Source organism: Natrix helvetica, assembly GCF_964273705.1.
Source record: "Natrix helvetica genome assembly, chromosome: 6".
NCBI classification, from domain to species: Eukaryota; Metazoa; Chordata; class Lepidosauria; order Squamata; family Natricidae; genus Natrix; species Natrix helvetica.
Genome location: NC_138553.1, coordinates 42,422,553 through 42,439,250, shown reverse-complemented (window position 1 = coordinate 42,439,250; position 16,698 = coordinate 42,422,553). Strand labels below are relative to the sequence as shown.

The following is a 16,698-nucleotide window of genomic DNA, read 5'->3' as shown; positions in this document are numbered from 1 at the left end:
ACATATTATTTTACAGAGTTGAACAAATTATGATTAAGCCCACTATATGTATGTATGTACAAATTCTACTTACCATATTAGAAACTGCAATCCCAAACTGAAGTTTCTCAAGAACCATTGATTATGTGCCTCCCTCCCCAAATGGATAAAAAGGCTGGTGTTGAGAAGCTAGTAGATTTCATGGAAGCCTGAATATTTAAAGCAGATATCTTTGTGTCAGAGGTGGTATTTAACAGATTCTGACCAGTTCTGGAGAACCGCTAGCAGAACTTTTGAGTACTTCAGAGAACCAGTAAATACCCCCTCTGATTGGTCCCGCCCCCATCTATTCTCTGCCTTCCAAGTCCCAACAGATCGGGAGGAAATGGGGATTTTGTAGTAACCTTCCCCTGGAGTGGGGTGGAAATGGAGGTTTTACAGTATCCTGATGGAGTAGGGTGGGAATGGAGATTTTACAGTATCCTTCCCCTGCCACGCCCACCAAGCCAAGCCCACAGAATAGGTAGTAAAATTTTTGAATCCCACCACTGCTTTGTGTGAAGGACATGTTTTATAAGCCTGGAAATGGTGTTTAGTCTGCTGAATAGCAATGACCATTCAGTTGAGTGAGACTATCCAAAGCAAGCAGAAGGGACGGCATTTTGTTATGTTGGATTTGTGGGGACTGCAAAGTATCTTCTTAGGACTGCACATAACATGATTGGACTTGCTGCTTCAAATACCTTGAGGGATGGCATAATTCCAGAAAATAAGGACTGGAAAGAGGCCAACATAGTGTGCCTTCGTCTGTATTGGCTAATGTAACCAGACAGCATTCAGAAATAATACAAACATAAAATACATAATTTTGATCACTCATACTAAACCAAAAGTAAATTAAGATTTTTTTTTCTGTACACACACACACACACACACACACACACACCAGGCATTAGCTGGAGTGCAAAAACGATTTTGATAAATTGCAAAATCTTAATTGCAGATAAGAAATTAAGATTGACTCCAAATAGTGACCAATTGTTTTGTCCAATGAGATTTTTTTTAAATGGCTGAGAAACAGGAATTATATCAGCCTTCGACGTTCATTGCATTGGAATTGTCAACAATTAACTATTATTACATTGAATTTGAAAGAGTTAATTTCATTCTCGTAGCAACGTTAAAATGTTGTAAGAAAGTTTCTGTATGTTTTATTCAAGAGAAATGTATTTATTTAATATTTGGTTGCTTTTCCACATATATTGCCTCTCTTTTTCAAATTTTGTTCAGAACCAATGAAGATATGCGGTCTAACCTTAACACTGAGGAGTACAACCTCTGCTAAATTAACATGGAATCCAAGTGAGACTGACTTCAGCCATTACAAAGCATCGGTATCAAACAAGACTTTTACAAAGGAATATGCTATTTTAGGCCCTGAGACTGATCACATCGTTACAAATCTGACTCCTGGTAGCATTTATAACTTTACTTTGCAAAGAGTAAAAGGCAGTGTTGAAAGTGCAGTTTCCTTTACAGAATTTGTGACAGGTTTGTGAATTTCTATGTTGTAAATTGTTGACAAATGCTACTAGAATCAGTTTCAAAACATCTTACACTAGGGTTTTGTGAAAAATTGTTTTATCATTTGATGGACTAAGAAAATAGACAACTGTCTTGGAAATGGTGCAAATGCTAAAAAAGATTGTTTGCAAATAATTATGTAATGCTGCACCTTCTTGCATGAAATAGCAAAAGCATTTAGACTTACATACCCCTTTACAGTGCTTTTGCAGCCCTCTCTAAGCGGTTTACAGGAGTCAGCATATTTGCCCCCAACAATTTGGGTCCTCTTTACCCACCTCAGAAGGATGGAAAGCTGAGTCAACCTTGAGCCTAGTGAGATTTGAACTGCCAAATTGCAGTCAGTCAGCAGAAGTAGCCTGTAGTATTGCACTCTAACCACTGCGTCACCGTGGCTCATAATACTTCTGTGGAAAGTTGCAAAATTGTAAATAGAGGAACTAAAAGTGAAGCACGTTTTAGGAATAAGATTACACAAGTACAAGAAGAAAAAAAACTATGTTCAAACATCCATGATTAGTTTTCCATTGACCAGGTTCTAATCTTGATTTAAGAATGAATACTGTGAATATTTTCTACTGTAACAGTTACTCTTACGCAAAATGATAAGTTTTGATATTAAAAATAGGGATTAAATTATTTATAATATTTACTTAATATATTTCATTTATGAACAGATAATGGGGATTTAATAGAATTGGTTTGGCATAGTGGTTAAGCATCAGGCTACTGGAAGATCATGAATTCTAATCTGGTTATGGTAAACATGATACGTGTGTCACAGGTTGACCTGCAAGGTCATTTTTGATTGAATGCCAGTGCCCCTGTTTTTGCTCAATTTTCTGAGGCTGCAGAGATTGCATGTGAATGTGGTGTGCTCTTATACAGCCCCTGGAGCAGAGGTGGTATTCAGCAGATTCTGACCAGTTCTGGAGTTTTTGAGTAGTTTGGAGAACCAGTAAATGCCACCTCTGACTGGCCCCACCCCCATCTATTCTCTGCCTCCCAATTTCCAGCTGATTGTGAGGGAATGGGGATTTGGCAGTATTCTTTCCCTGCCACACCCACTAAGCCACACCACACCCACCAATCCACGCCCACAGAACCAGTAGTAAAAAAACTTGAATCCCACCACTGCCCTGGAGCCTCTGGAAGTCACATGAGAAGGCTGCGCTCTTACTCTGCCTCTAGAGCAGAAGTATCAAACTGATGTATCACATGACATATCATGACTTTTTCCCCCTTCGCTAAACCTGGGGTGGGCATGGCCAGTGCATGACGCATCCAGCCTGTGGGCTGCGAGTTTGACACCCCTCCTCCAAAACCTCTGAAAATTACAAAAGAATGGAACCTGTTCTTGCATGATTTTCAGAAACGCCACAGGCCATGCAAGAGTATTTCTCACTTATGCAACTTTCAGAAGGTCTATGGCAGAGGTAGGTTCCTACCAGTTTGGCCTGGTTCAGCCTAAACAGTAGTGGTATGCTGGCCTGAGTCACAGAATTGGTAGCGACCGCTGGCTGGCCATGCTCCCGAACCGGTCCGCCCGCTCGGACGCTCGACCTGCCTTGTCTTTGCCATGTGTATCCACTGCTTCCTCCTGCTTACACACAGGTAAGCATTGTGGCAGAGATGGGGGCAGCCCAGCAAGCTTTGCATGCTGGAGAGGACTGCAGCAGTGTGGCAGTGGGAGGAGAAAGCAGTGGAGGCAGGAGGAGAGGCCGTGGTGGCGGTAGGAGCGGCAGCAGCAGCCGGCAATGCCCCCATCCCCATCCTAGCTGCAGCGGCAGCAGTGGCAGCAGTGGCGGTGGGGCATCCTGGAACTCCTGGGGAGTTTTCCCGCACAGCTTTGGCCACAGCTAGTGGCAGCAGTGCCAACGGGATGTCCAGGAACTCCTGGGGAGTTTTCCCCCGAGGCTTTGGCCAAAGTATGGCAAGCAGCAGCCCCAAAAGCTGGCAAGGTCCCCAGCACCAGAGCAGAGTCGGTACTGTCTCTGCCAAAGGCTGCCTGCCCTTCAGGTGTAGCACCCGCACCGGCTGCCTTTAATCTGCAGTTTACTCATGAGCACCATGCTCACGAGTAAACGTGCTCACGAGTAATCTGCAGATTAGAGGCAGCCGGCAGACCCTGGCTTGCTTGCTCGGCTGCTCACCCCCCCCCCCAGAACTTGCAGGCAGAGAACGAAACTACTCTTCCTGCTCTTCTTGCTCTTCCTGCTGCTGCTTGGCCCCCTTGATGCGCAGAGGCAGGAGATTCTTGCTAAAGCCTCACGTGGGAGGAAGGTAAAGCCAAACCTTGCCCAGCCAAGAGCTGCCAGCAGGGGTGGGTGAGGCTGCAGGGAGAACCTAGCTGGAAGTTGTTTGTAAATCTCCCCAAAATAGGGAGGGGAGGAAGTTCCACTGCTGTCCAGGTTGATTTTATTATAAGAGAAGACCTGGGTACGTTTTTATTAGATAGCCTTTCCTAACAAGACTGATTTTTGCTTGTATCACTGTTGGTCACAAACACATTGCTTAATTAGTTTGTTAAGTCCCCATAATTCATAATTATGTTTATGAATTGTTGATATCATCTTCCTGAGTAATTCCCTTTGGAGCACTTTCCATTTTGACAACTTAGGAAAGAAGTCTTTTGTCTTTTGTGTTTACCTGAATGAAAGCACATTTCTGTACATCATAGAAAGGAAAGGAAAGGAAAACATTGAGAAGTGTTAAGGAGCTGGGGGGCATGTGTGTGAGTCAGAGAATTCCAGACTGGAAAGATTGTTTTGTATTCCAGTTAAATTAAAACTGGTTCTTTGTGAAGGATCTGTGAGAATTTTGGAATATTGCAATAAGGCCCAAGAAAAAAAAATAAAGCAGAAAGATTTAATTAAAGGAGAAGAGAAAGAACAGTAAAATATCCGCTAACTGCTTTGAAAATGCCTTTCTAATGTGTTTTCAATTATAGGATTGGAAATATTTGATTGACTGTATGCTTTAATGTTCAAAAAGAATAATCTTTATCAGTTTATTGTGAAGAGGTGTATTCTTCAAGCTTTAATGCATTTTGCAAAATTCATTGTAGTAAACTGAATACCACTGTAGAACATCATTTTTCACCAAAAATGCAATTTAATGGAGAGTAAAGTAAGATTTTACACAGGCAAGAAAAAATGTATAGAATAGGTGGTGCCTGGCTCAACTGGAAGTAACTATGAGACAGATCTGTGAAATGGAAACTTATCACAGATCCAACCTAGAAATAAAAAATTTCCTGACAGAACAATTAGAGAAATTGGATGCCTTCAGAAATTGTGGGTATACCATCACTGGAGGCTTTTAAGAAATTTGTCCATAATAGTATAGGGTTTCATCTCATGCTTCAGCAGGGATTGAACTAGAAAACCTCTTAGGTCCCTTCCAACGCTGTTATTTTTTTATAAATGTCTCCACTCAGTCTTACCAAGAGAATGGTGATAAACAATATTTGGAAATGTACATTAGGCGGTCTTCTGACAGCAAAATGTCATCTTATTGGTTAGTATCAAGGGGAAGATGACTTTGAAAAAGCTTCCTCTCCCACCATAACATACAAAACGAGGAGAGGACTGGGAGGGGAGGGGTGAGGAGAAGCCAGGAGGAGATGCCCCTCCATCTAAGTGACATTAAGTTGGCCATGCCCACCCAGTCACATGACCATGACCACCTAGTCACGCCCACCCAGTCACATGATTGCCAAGCCACACCCACAAAATAAAGCCACGCCCACAGAACTGGTAGTAATTTTTTTTTGAAACCCACCCCTGGTCTGTGGGTGGGTCATATAAGAGCATTTATGTTCTTATGCAACCCCTGCATCCCCTGCAAAGTGCAGGGAGAGATAATATGCCAGAAGAGTCAGGTTAGGCATTTTCTGAATTTTTGATACACTGAATCCAAATGATTTGCCATCACTGCTCTAGTCCCACCTTGGGCACAATGCCAGCTGGGTGACTTCTTCCTGATGACTACCTCTCTGCAACTTCAGGGATTTGTCCAAACAATTGCCTAGAGTCAAAACTAACGTAAAGGCAAATAGGAAAAAAAGTTGGGATTTAAACATCTTAATAGTAGATAACCTATGCACAGATAGTTGATGCATGCAAAGATCTATGTACTGGAGCTAATTTATTTAGAATTTAAAGTTTTGGTAATGGAAAGATCAATGTATATATATTTTTTCTTTTAAGAGCCTGAAAAGCCACAGAAACTGACAGTTTTCAATGTGTCCTCACATTCTTTTTCTTTGCACTGGAGGCTGCCGAATGGCTGTGTGGAACAGTTTTATGTGCAGCTTGCACCTCCTCATGGCTTTGTTTCTCTCCAAGATATGGGAAGTGGGGAGTATCAGGTATGTGATGCCTTTTGTTTATAGTACTGTAGTTCAAATTTGTTTATAAGCTGCGCAAACAGCACAATTGGCATAGCTTGACATTCTATCTTGTGGCTTTTAAGCTGGGTTGGGAATGCAAAAGTACATGTACCAAATTTATGAGAGCAGATTTCAACATCTATTCTTTGTTGCCTTAACAACAGTGATGATACTTTTACAAAGTCTACCTCAGACCTCTAGCTAGTCATTTAAGTGTTCATGAATATTTTAACAAAGGCACGGCTGAGCTATTGAGTAATACAAGTTCATTAATTGTGTACTTGCCAGGGAGATCTAGACTTAAATCATTAATGCAGGCAACATTTCTCTCATAAGGCATCACAAAGTTTTAAGAGCACCATTTGATTGCAGTATTTGGATATATATATAAATGCATACATACATACAAACCATGATTTTTCATGTTTTCTTGCTTCTGTTTTTTATTGGAACTACAAAGGCACAGGTATTTCATATGAATATTGAGTGTTGATTGATGTAGATTATATTTCAGTGACAATGATAGTATATTTCCTTAGGTCATCTCAGGATATCTCAATTGATATGAACAGTCTAATTAGTTGTGCTACTTAAAACTGCAGAATCCTACAAATAAACAGGGCCATTGAAATGAACTATTAACTGAAGGATCCTACTGCTTTTAAAACATTTTTGTATAGACAGCTTAAACCTAAGAGTAATGCATGTTTTTTTTAAATGTTACGAATACTAGTAATGTGAATGTACTATTGATTTATTCAATGCTTTATTTGTTTTTGTTTAAATTGAGAGATGCAGTTCTAAATCTTAATTTCACATTCTAGGCTGAAATTTCGAATACCACTCCTGGGACAATATATAATGTGACTGTTTCTTCGGTTTCCTCTTCAGTGTATAGTTTACCTGTCAGCAAAACAGTGACAACTAATGTAACTAGTGAGTTTATGGCAAAATTGCATTTGAGTGTTTTATCAAAATGTCTCAAAAATATGTATCTAATTTTCTGTTTTGCCAACTGAAATTGTTCACAGTGCTTGCTCTAAAGTAATTGGAAAAAGATTTATTTTAAAGAAGTAATTCCAGAGTTGCATAGTTGAAGAGAAAATTACCCTTTGAAAAATATCGTGATTTAAAACACCCTTGCCAAAATATGAGTATTCAAAAATATCTTGGCAAACTCTTCCATACAATTTTAGGTAGAGAACCCTACTGCATACAGATGCTTCAATAATGAGCTTTGAAAAGTAAACTGGCATCAGAAGCTGTTTGTCTGTGAATATTGCAGCATTCCATTAAAATTCTTAGAGAAAGAATGTACTTGATGTTCCAAAAGGCAATTTATTATCTTTCATAAAGTTAAAGAAGCCAACTTCATATTTGCTGCTCTTTGATGCTTAAAAACTGGCAAACTCTCTCCTTATTCTCCAGTAGCTAAAGAATATCTAGGTTTAATGTAAAATGTGTAATTTATACAGATCCAGGACCTCCTGTTTTCCTTGCTGGGGAAAAAGTTGGATCTGCAGGAATTCTCCTTTCGTGGAATACACCACATTTCCCAAATGGGAGAATTATATCCTACATTGTTAAATATAAAGAAGTTTGTCCGTGGATGCAAAATATTTATACCCAAGTTACAACAAAACCAGATAGTTTGGAAGTTCTACTAACGAACCTTAACCCTGGAACAACTTATGAAATTCAGGTAAATTTATATTTTACTATTTATAAAATATAATTTAAAGTATTTTACTTTTTGAAATTTGTAAGCATCAAAGCGTTTTTTAAAATATAGATATGCCACATATTTAAATTATAATTAATGTAAATCTAACTGCAGGCATGTAGTTTCACCTCAGTTTCACTTCAGTTGTGCTCTCTAGTGGAGGGCTTTGCATTTAATCATTTAATACAGTGAGAAAGTATGTTAATTTCCAGAGCTGGTAGTATTCTTATGCATTTTAATAAGCTATCCCTTCCCTTCCTTTCCCTTCTCTGTTTTTGTCCCGTGCATTTTATTTGATAAGAATTGTATATTTCTCATACTTCTGAGGAAAATCACAGATGTTCATTTTTTATATAATTCAAAAGTTTAAAAAGACAAGAATAATAGCTTTCCTGAAAGTTCCAGTCTAACATGGTCTAACAAGATGCCAAATTGTAAAAGTCCAATAAGTTGCTCAAGACAAAGATAAAGATTAGTTTGAGAAGAATCTCATTATAGGATAATTTCAGGATAGTTGGGGTTATATTTCAGTATATTCATATTGCAATTATGCATCAAAAGTCTCTATGTATAAAATGTACTAAGTCAGTTATATTTAAGTGTAATTTGTTGAATACGTCATAACTGTTGAATATGTCACAACTGTTACAGCAATATCTCAAATCGAGCAATTCCCATAATGGCAAGATATGGATCTTTATCACACACATTTTAATTTCATTGAGAAAAAAAGGAATCTTTCATACCATGCATATCTCTTAATAAAGAACTTGTTGAGAACATTCAAATGACTTCCATCTTATGTTTTTATTGGGTTTCCTCACAGAAGCATATGTGAATTTGGTCATTTACATGAATATTATTTGTTTCACTTAAAATGCAATCTTAGTTCTCACTGATTTTGTCCTCTTGCAGGTTGCTGCTGAAAATAGTGCTGGCATTGGAATATTTAGTGAGCCATTTCTCTTTCAAACTGCAGAAAGTGGTAACTTGGTTTATAACATCTCTTAGTAATCTTGTCAGGCTACATAAAAGTGAGATATGCTTGGATCTGAAGAGCCAAATTGTGCTGAATCACATGTTTATTATGAGAACATTATTTTTGTTTTTAAATTAAAAGTTTATTACATATACAATATGTGGATAGAAACTTGCATGACATAAATTCAGTCAAATACACTTAAAGGTCAATCCTTTTAATTTATACATTGTTGAAAACTTAATACAATTTAATAATACAATGCTAAATTTATCTTTAGATTTAAGCTTATTCTGTAAACTTAGATTTTGTTATTTGTTGACATTCAGTATGACAGGTTCACTGAAATGACAAACTTTCAACAAATATTCCTGAAGAAATTGCATAAAACTTTGACAATTTAACAGCTGATCTAAAAAAATGACAAATATTTTATTCATATTTAAGCAAGTATATCCAAATGTATATCATTGTTTACCAATGATATTTTCAATTCTAATTCTAAAATATACAATAATTATATATTACATAGTTTGCTGTAGATAAAATTTTCGCAGAACTTGAATATCTTGTCCTGTCCAGGGACTAAGGAAATCTGTCATTTATGTTTGGCATCCTAGAATTACAGCAGTGTATGAGTTCACTTTGCTCTGTGATGTCTTCCTGTAAAGCAATAATAGTAACAGAATACTGTTTTTAATAGACTCTATTTAAAATAAGTCAAATACATTCTTTCTTTCTTTCTTTCTTTTTTATTTTGTTGCTTCTTTCCAAGCACCTGGTAAAGTGGTAAATCTCACAGTTGAAGCTTTCAACTACTCAGCTGTAAATCTGATTTGGTTCTTGCCACAACAGCCAAATGGGAAAATAACTAGTTTCAAAATTAGTGTAAAGCATGCAAGAAGTGGAATAATAGTGAAGGATGTCTCTGTTAAAGTGGAAGACCTTTTGTCTGGCAGATTACCAGAATGCAATGTGAGTATGTAAAACATGCTAGTTATAGATAAAAATAAATGTTGATTCTTCAGGACTGTCCATGTTTCAGTTCAAACTTCATAGTAAAACAATTAAAATATAAAAACAATAAAACACCCACAAAAATAATTGTTTTTATTTCAATGTTTGTCTTCACAGGATAACAGTGAATCATTTTTATGGAGTACTACCACTCCTTCAACTACGTCTAGTAAAACCACTATGTTTACCTCAAGTACAATCGCTCCCAAGGCAATGAGTTCAGTCTGGAATGAACCTGTCAGTTTTGTTGTGACTAATCTTAGACCGTACACAACGTACCTTTTTGAAGTTTCAGCAGTAACCACTGAAGCAGGTTATATTGACAGTGCAATTGTCAGGACCCCAGAATCAGGTATATATTCTTCAGGTAACTAAGTTAAGAAGGGAAATCAATATGGGCGGCATTTGCAATTGGCAAAGCTTGAATAAATATCTTTCAGAATGTATCATAGGACAAGTTATCTTCCAGAAATATATTTTTGGGTATGTTGCTTTCTGTCCTTATATAAGGAATGGGTCAAATTTCATTCTTCTGTTGTCCCAGGGACTTAAGAGAATAAAGGATCTGTCCTACAGAGAAATGCTGCAATGAGAAGGTATGGGTGTCAGGGAGAAATCTGAATGAAAATTGTGGTTGGTGCAGTGTAGGAAATTTGCATTTTATTTAATCGTGTAAGACACATGTGGTGCATCATCTGAAGCACATTGAAATAAAAAGACTTTTTTTGCAATATAAATTTAATTATATTGAGGTTTTTAAATCTGCATGATATATACTATCTTGTAAACCTGTAATGGCAAACTTATGGCACATGTGCCAGAGGTAGCATACAGAGCCCTCTCTGTGGGCATGCGCAACATCACCAGATGCTCTTCTGGTTTCCGGTGTGTGCATGCACGCCAGCCAGTTGGTTTTCATGTGTGCTGGAGTGCCAGAAACCTGAAGATAAGCATGCGTACTGGACAGCTGTTCTTTGGGTTTCTGGTATGCATGCACCAGCCAGCTGGACTTCAGGTTTCCGGTGCGCAAAGACCAGCTGGCTGGTCTGCATATGCGCTCTGGAAACCCAAGGACTAGGTGGCTGGCATGTGCATGCTCGTGCGCCTCTCTTTGGGCACTCGGTGCTGCAAAAGTTCATCACTGTTCTATACCAATGAGTAGGTTTCTTATCTCCCTCTGAGTCTTTACAGGCAGTTTCTCCAGCCCATATACGCAAGGGAAGGGGACATGAAGTACAAATTAGTATTTAAAATTATCAATATTCAAAACAGTAAACTAATGAATTAGAGTTATAGTAGAATATTTTCCATCTGCTTATTATACTTTGATTTCAACAGACAAACAATGGAGAGAAAGATAATTTATAATGAGAAAAAGTAGTCTGTGTAACAGAGTATTCTGTCTTAATTTCAGATCCAATTTCAAATCCAATCTGATTAGGATTTGTACATTTCCCTAATCTCCGCTGTCTTTTCATGGTCCATATTTTCAGAAAGATCCATTTCTTTAAAACAGATGGAAATATTTGCTTTACAATGCTACTAAAGCACACATTTTCTTCTAGTTCAGGGGTGACAAACGGGCTGGATGCACCACGCGCAGGCCAAGCCCTCCCTGGTTCCACAAAGCCAAAAAAACATTGTGATGTGTCATGTGACAGTTTAAGCTTAATATTGGCTTAGTTTCCTTAATTGAAGAAGGAAATAATGAAATCCTTCATAAATACGGGACAACTCATGATACTTTTATAAAGAAGTAACCAATTTTACCTTCCATCTATTCAAATCAAAATGCTTAGTAACCCAATCACAAATAAAAATACAGCCACTATATGTTAAATAAGTGAGTGCTCGCCATCCAGCTACTTCACTAAAGATAGCACGGGACTTGCAAATTAGTTGATAATGTTCCTTAGATAAGAAATATTTCTTGATATAACTGCTGGACTTAATTCTCCATTCCAAGGATAACTGTTTTTATAACAATATAGTTGATGCCTTTATATTTGGCAAGATTTCTAAAGAATGATAAATAATCTTTAGAAAGCAGAGATCAGATTTTGCATGGGCAAGATTTATTACTATCCATTAACAGCTGTTCTCATTTTGGCAGCTAGTAGAATACAAAATATTTGTCCTTTTTATGACCACCAGTGCCTTTGAATAATGTCATGTTTGACCTAATCTTCATTACAGTTCGAGCAGCTGAAGCATTTTGTCAGCTGTGTAGAAATAGCAATAGGTTAGGGATATCACTAACAAAGTTAAATGTTGAAGGAAATATTCAAGGCAGTTTAAATACATAACCAAGATTATTTTTAGAAAGTGATGTCTAAAGTTTGGCTTTCAGGTTTTTTTGAGGCTTCTAATAATACATTTTATACTTAAACATATATTGGCCATTAAAAATAGGAAGATAGTGTAATTTTGTCTGCCTTATTTCAACAGGGTGCTTACAATTTGGCTTGAAGGCTTAAAGTTTATATATTTGAGGAGAAAATGTTAATATTAACAATGAAACATGGACATGCATACAAATTATTAAAATTATGGAAAATTTATACAAGCTTTTTATTTAGAATGAAATAAAATTGTATGGAGCTTGCCTCATTATTAAACATATTTGATTATAATCAATTGATTTTAAAAAATCATGATGTGCTATCAATTCATTTTTGACTCTTAGTGACCACATCGATAAATTTTTCTCCAAGACAAATAATAATTTATTAATTTGTATGCCGTCCAACTCCCAGTGTCTAGGCAACTCACAACAAACAAATTACAATAAAATGAAAAAGACAGATAGAATGAAATGAATCTAAGAATGGGCACTCTGAGCAGATGGAAGAAGAATGATTGATCCAGCCCATTGCCTTTTTCATCTTACTGCCACAGTAAAGTATTTATATACCCATAAAACCTCAGAAATTGCTTTCTTTATATCAATTCCTTAACTAGGTAAACAAAAATCTGCCATTTTATATGTTGGTATATTAGGAATGCTCATTATAATTTGAGTTCCACATGTATTATAACTCTTGATGTGGATTGGCCACTGCGTTGATTTGCTGGTAGTTTTATTATCAGGATGAAATTTAAAAATAATTACAATTCAAATTTTATGAAATAAACACTCCCAATATGTGTGGTGTTTTTTTAAATTTAGTTCCAGAAGATCCTCCTCAGAATGTTGTCACAGGAAATGTTACAGGAAAATCTTTCTCAATTTCATGGGAGCCACCAAACATTGTTACTGGAAAGTTTACTTACAAAGTGGAATTATATGGGCAAACTGGTAAATCAGTTAATTTGATTTTGTATTATTGTGTTCACATGTTTCATAATCTACTGTGTTTAGTCACTGATTGATTCATAAAACTATTAGAGCTATACAGTTGTAACATTTATTTATAAACCATCATACTATTTCCTTTCGGGATAGCTAACATTATCCAGAACTCAGACTAAGAAATAATGAGCAAAGATAGAAAAGCAAATATACCTAAATTTACTTTATACCAACACCATTATCTCTTCATATCTTTCTAGCCTAGAAAACTATTTTTATGTCCACCATATCATTTGTTCTTTAAACATGACTTTTTTCAGGATTTCATTAACTCCATCCAACCATTATGGTCTGCATTTTCTTGGTTCCTTCCTTCCTTCCTTCCTTCCTTCCTTCCTTCCTTCCTTCCTTCCTTCCTTCCTTCCTTCCTTCCTTCCTTCCTTCCCCATTTTAACCCATACTTTAAGGCAGGGCTGTCAAATTCCAGGCCTGCAGGATGGATGCGTCACGCACTGGCCACGCCCATGCCCGGTTTAGCAAAAGTCCCAATGTGTCATGTGATGCTGCTGTGACACCGTGAGTTTGACATCCCTGTTTAAGGCAACAAAAATGGCTCCCTCAAAAATTTAACATCTCTTGTTCCATGGGATCTTAAGGCCTAGCCACATAACCAGGTATTATGGGTCTTTTGGAATATCAAAAGGTGAGGAAAGGCGATCCCTCAAACAGCCTAGTCCCATGCCATGAAGGGCTTATTGTATTAATCTTACAGACCATGATAATCACCAGATGACTCATACGTATATGCTACCCATTGTTATTTTGATCAATCATTGTGCTCACCTAACATTTTTAGTAAGGTAGAGAAACTGAAAATTTACTGTCTTTAATCTATTTGATTTAATATATGCAACAATGCTCTGTTAACTGAAAGGGTAGTACTGATCTATTTTGCCAGTATACCAAAATTTCAGGTAAAACCCAGATTTACCTTAAACTTGCTTACTCTAGTCAGTGCATGGTCAGATCTTTAATTTAATAATTAACTTGCAAGCCAACGTAGTATTGTCGATTAAATTATATGCATAATAATATGTATACTGACATAATTAAGCATGTAGTAACATTTAATTGAGTATTAAATATCTGGAAGTATAGGCATTTTCTAAAAACTGGATTAAACAACTAATAGGATACACCTGTATTGTCTTTTACCTTTTTACCAAGTGTCATAAAAATATTCATTAACATGAAATTAACATACCTGATTGGTTTATAATACTTGCTTGTTTGAGTTTTCTCAATGAGGAACATAATGAGGAACATAATTGTTTTAGAAAATTTCGAAGAGTTTAACTGTCTGGTATTTTGTTTTAAATGATTATTTCAGTTCGTATTTTGGATAACAACACAAAAGATTTCAAATTTACATTTAATAATCTGATACCGTTTACATTATATGATGTGTTTGTTGCTGCTGAAACAAGTGCTGGAGTGGGCCCAAAGTCTAACATAACAGTTTTCACACCTGCAGGAGGTAAGCTGTATATGTCATATATATATATATAATGTTTAAAACATTATATTCATATTTTGATATGGACAGATAGTGTTGGCAAACGCAGCCCATGGAAGTTGTGGGTGTGTATTTGTGTGCAGCTCTAAATGTTGAGTAACACTGGATCAATTGCTTGCTTCCAGGAACAATGAAATAAATGATAATGGTGTAAATAAGAATGAGTCTTCCATTAGTTTCATGGCATTCTTTAGCCATTGAAATCGTACATAAAATTCAGCAGGTTCTCTGACAATATTTTGAAGGGTTATTATTGTTGTTGAAAGATGAATTAAACAATCTTAATTTTATTTGGTCCCAATTGTTAGGACAGCACAACTAGTTGTCCACTAGATGGCAATAAGTGATTACAAGAAAAGTTTGTTTAGTAAAGCTGATAATGTTACAGATTCTTTTAACTGAAATAAGTTCGATTTTCACATGATGACTTAATGTGTACAGTTTTCACTTCAAAAGCAAGATGTGTATTAATTTTTTTCCATGCACTTTCCCCCAACTCCAGTTCTTTTACAATAAATGGAAAGTAATCATGAAGATAGCCTCTGCTATACAACCTCCAGAGGATATATCTCAATTGCAAAATTGTACCTACAGGTGCACAGCAAGAGTGCTCTCAAGAGCAGTTCTCACTAGGGAGAGAGCTTTAGGGAGATGTGGCATTTCACTCAACATCCCTTGGGCAGAATGGGCTGTTATGGGAGAATGAATGAGGTCAACAGATTGGAAGTTTCATCAGTCCTAGCTAGATTTTTTTTAAAGTGATGGGAACAATAATCAGTAGATTAGCAACACCTGGTTAAGCTTGGAAGTTAAACTTGGAAAATGTCAGCAGTGTAGGCTATAAGAAGACAATAGCAAATTCCCATTGTGTTCTTGGCAAGACTACAGACATTTGCGGTATCCATCAGAATTATGTAACTTCAAATAAATGTTACTTTTTTGGATAGTATTAATTTAAGATTAAACATTTTCTAATGCTTGCTGTTTTGTAATTTTACTACATACATTACATTTCAGTTCCAGGACCTGTATTTGATTTGCATGTAGTAGAGGAAGCAGCAAGCTTTATAAGAATTGCTTGGAAAAAACCACAGCAACCAAATGGAGTAATCACTCAGTACCGAGTAAAAGTTTTCCATGAGGAAACAGAGGAGATCCTTGAAGATACAATTCTGACAGAAAAAATCAAGGTACTTTAATCCCAATTCATGCTTACCTACATTTAATATTTTCACATTATTCCTTGTCTACATTCCTATCACTAAGGTTAAGAAATGGAAAGTTGTTTCTTTCTTCTCTTTCTGTGTTAGCATTTTACTGAATCTGGGGATCCAGATATGATAGAAGAATATGCATTATCTTCCTCATTGAATAAAATAAAAACAGCGACCAGTTTATATGAAGGTTCAGCTGAAATGTTCCCACTACATGAATTTTCTCCAGTAAAATATACTAGTATTCCTGTTGATAATTTCCTAACTGTAAATGAGGACGCAGAACTATATTTAAATTCTGGTAAGTAGGAAAAAGCTGTTTTCTATAGCTACTTCATTGTTCATATGGCTATTATACAAAGTATCTTTAGCAAAGAGTTCAGTCGTATTGTTAGTGGGCATTTGCTGATGTCACATTCAGTAAATGGGAAAATGCCACACAAGCAGAGCTTAGTAGCCCCTTGTCACCCAGTTGACCTCTCTCCCAGAGAAAGAAGATGCCAGACCCATTGCACAAGCTGCATAGACAATCAGTTATTACAGTTGCCAAAGCAGGTGTGATTGGAAGAGATTAACATATCTCCATGTCCCATGCAGACCTTTAATTTTTTTTTCCCCAACGGTTTTTGACTAATAGGCTTCCAAATGTCACTGAAGGCAAATAGGTCAAAAAGTTACAACTCAGCAACATGGGGCAACTAACAGGTGGAGGTGACCCTTTGACACAGTGATGCCATTAGTATATTCACTTACACAGCATTATCAAAGGGGCATTTTTGTGACTAAACACAGATATTTATGACCCATTAAATAAACTTTGGATGACAGATACAGGTTTAAAAATGTCTGAAAATGTGAAAGGGGACCATTAAATGTAAAAGGATAATGGTGCTATTTTCATTACTTTGAATGTCAGTTGTAAATAAAATAGTGCTGAAAAG

The 16,698-nt window shown here is 36.6% G+C and overlaps 1 protein-coding gene across 1 annotated transcript in view; it reads left to right on the top strand.

Moving 5' to 3' along the window:
• The window catches only part of PTPRQ (protein tyrosine phosphatase receptor type Q), a 90,499-nt gene that overhangs the window by 560 nt on the left and 73,241 nt on the right, over positions 1 to 16,698 (top strand). The window contains exons 2-12 of the mRNA XM_081956726.1: positions 1,270 to 1,530; positions 5,775 to 5,935; positions 6,781 to 6,892; positions 7,432 to 7,658; positions 8,595 to 8,664; positions 9,434 to 9,633; positions 9,793 to 10,027; positions 12,845 to 12,973; positions 14,358 to 14,504; positions 15,561 to 15,733; positions 15,854 to 16,058. Coding sequence (XP_081812852.1) covers positions 1,270 to 1,530; positions 5,775 to 5,935; positions 6,781 to 6,892; positions 7,432 to 7,658; positions 8,595 to 8,664; positions 9,434 to 9,633; positions 9,793 to 10,027; positions 12,845 to 12,973; positions 14,358 to 14,504; positions 15,561 to 15,733; positions 15,854 to 16,058 — 1,920 coding nt within the window. The remainder of the gene's footprint in view (positions 1 to 1,269; positions 1,531 to 5,774; positions 5,936 to 6,780; positions 6,893 to 7,431; positions 7,659 to 8,594; positions 8,665 to 9,433; positions 9,634 to 9,792; positions 10,028 to 12,844; positions 12,974 to 14,357; positions 14,505 to 15,560; positions 15,734 to 15,853; positions 16,059 to 16,698) is intronic.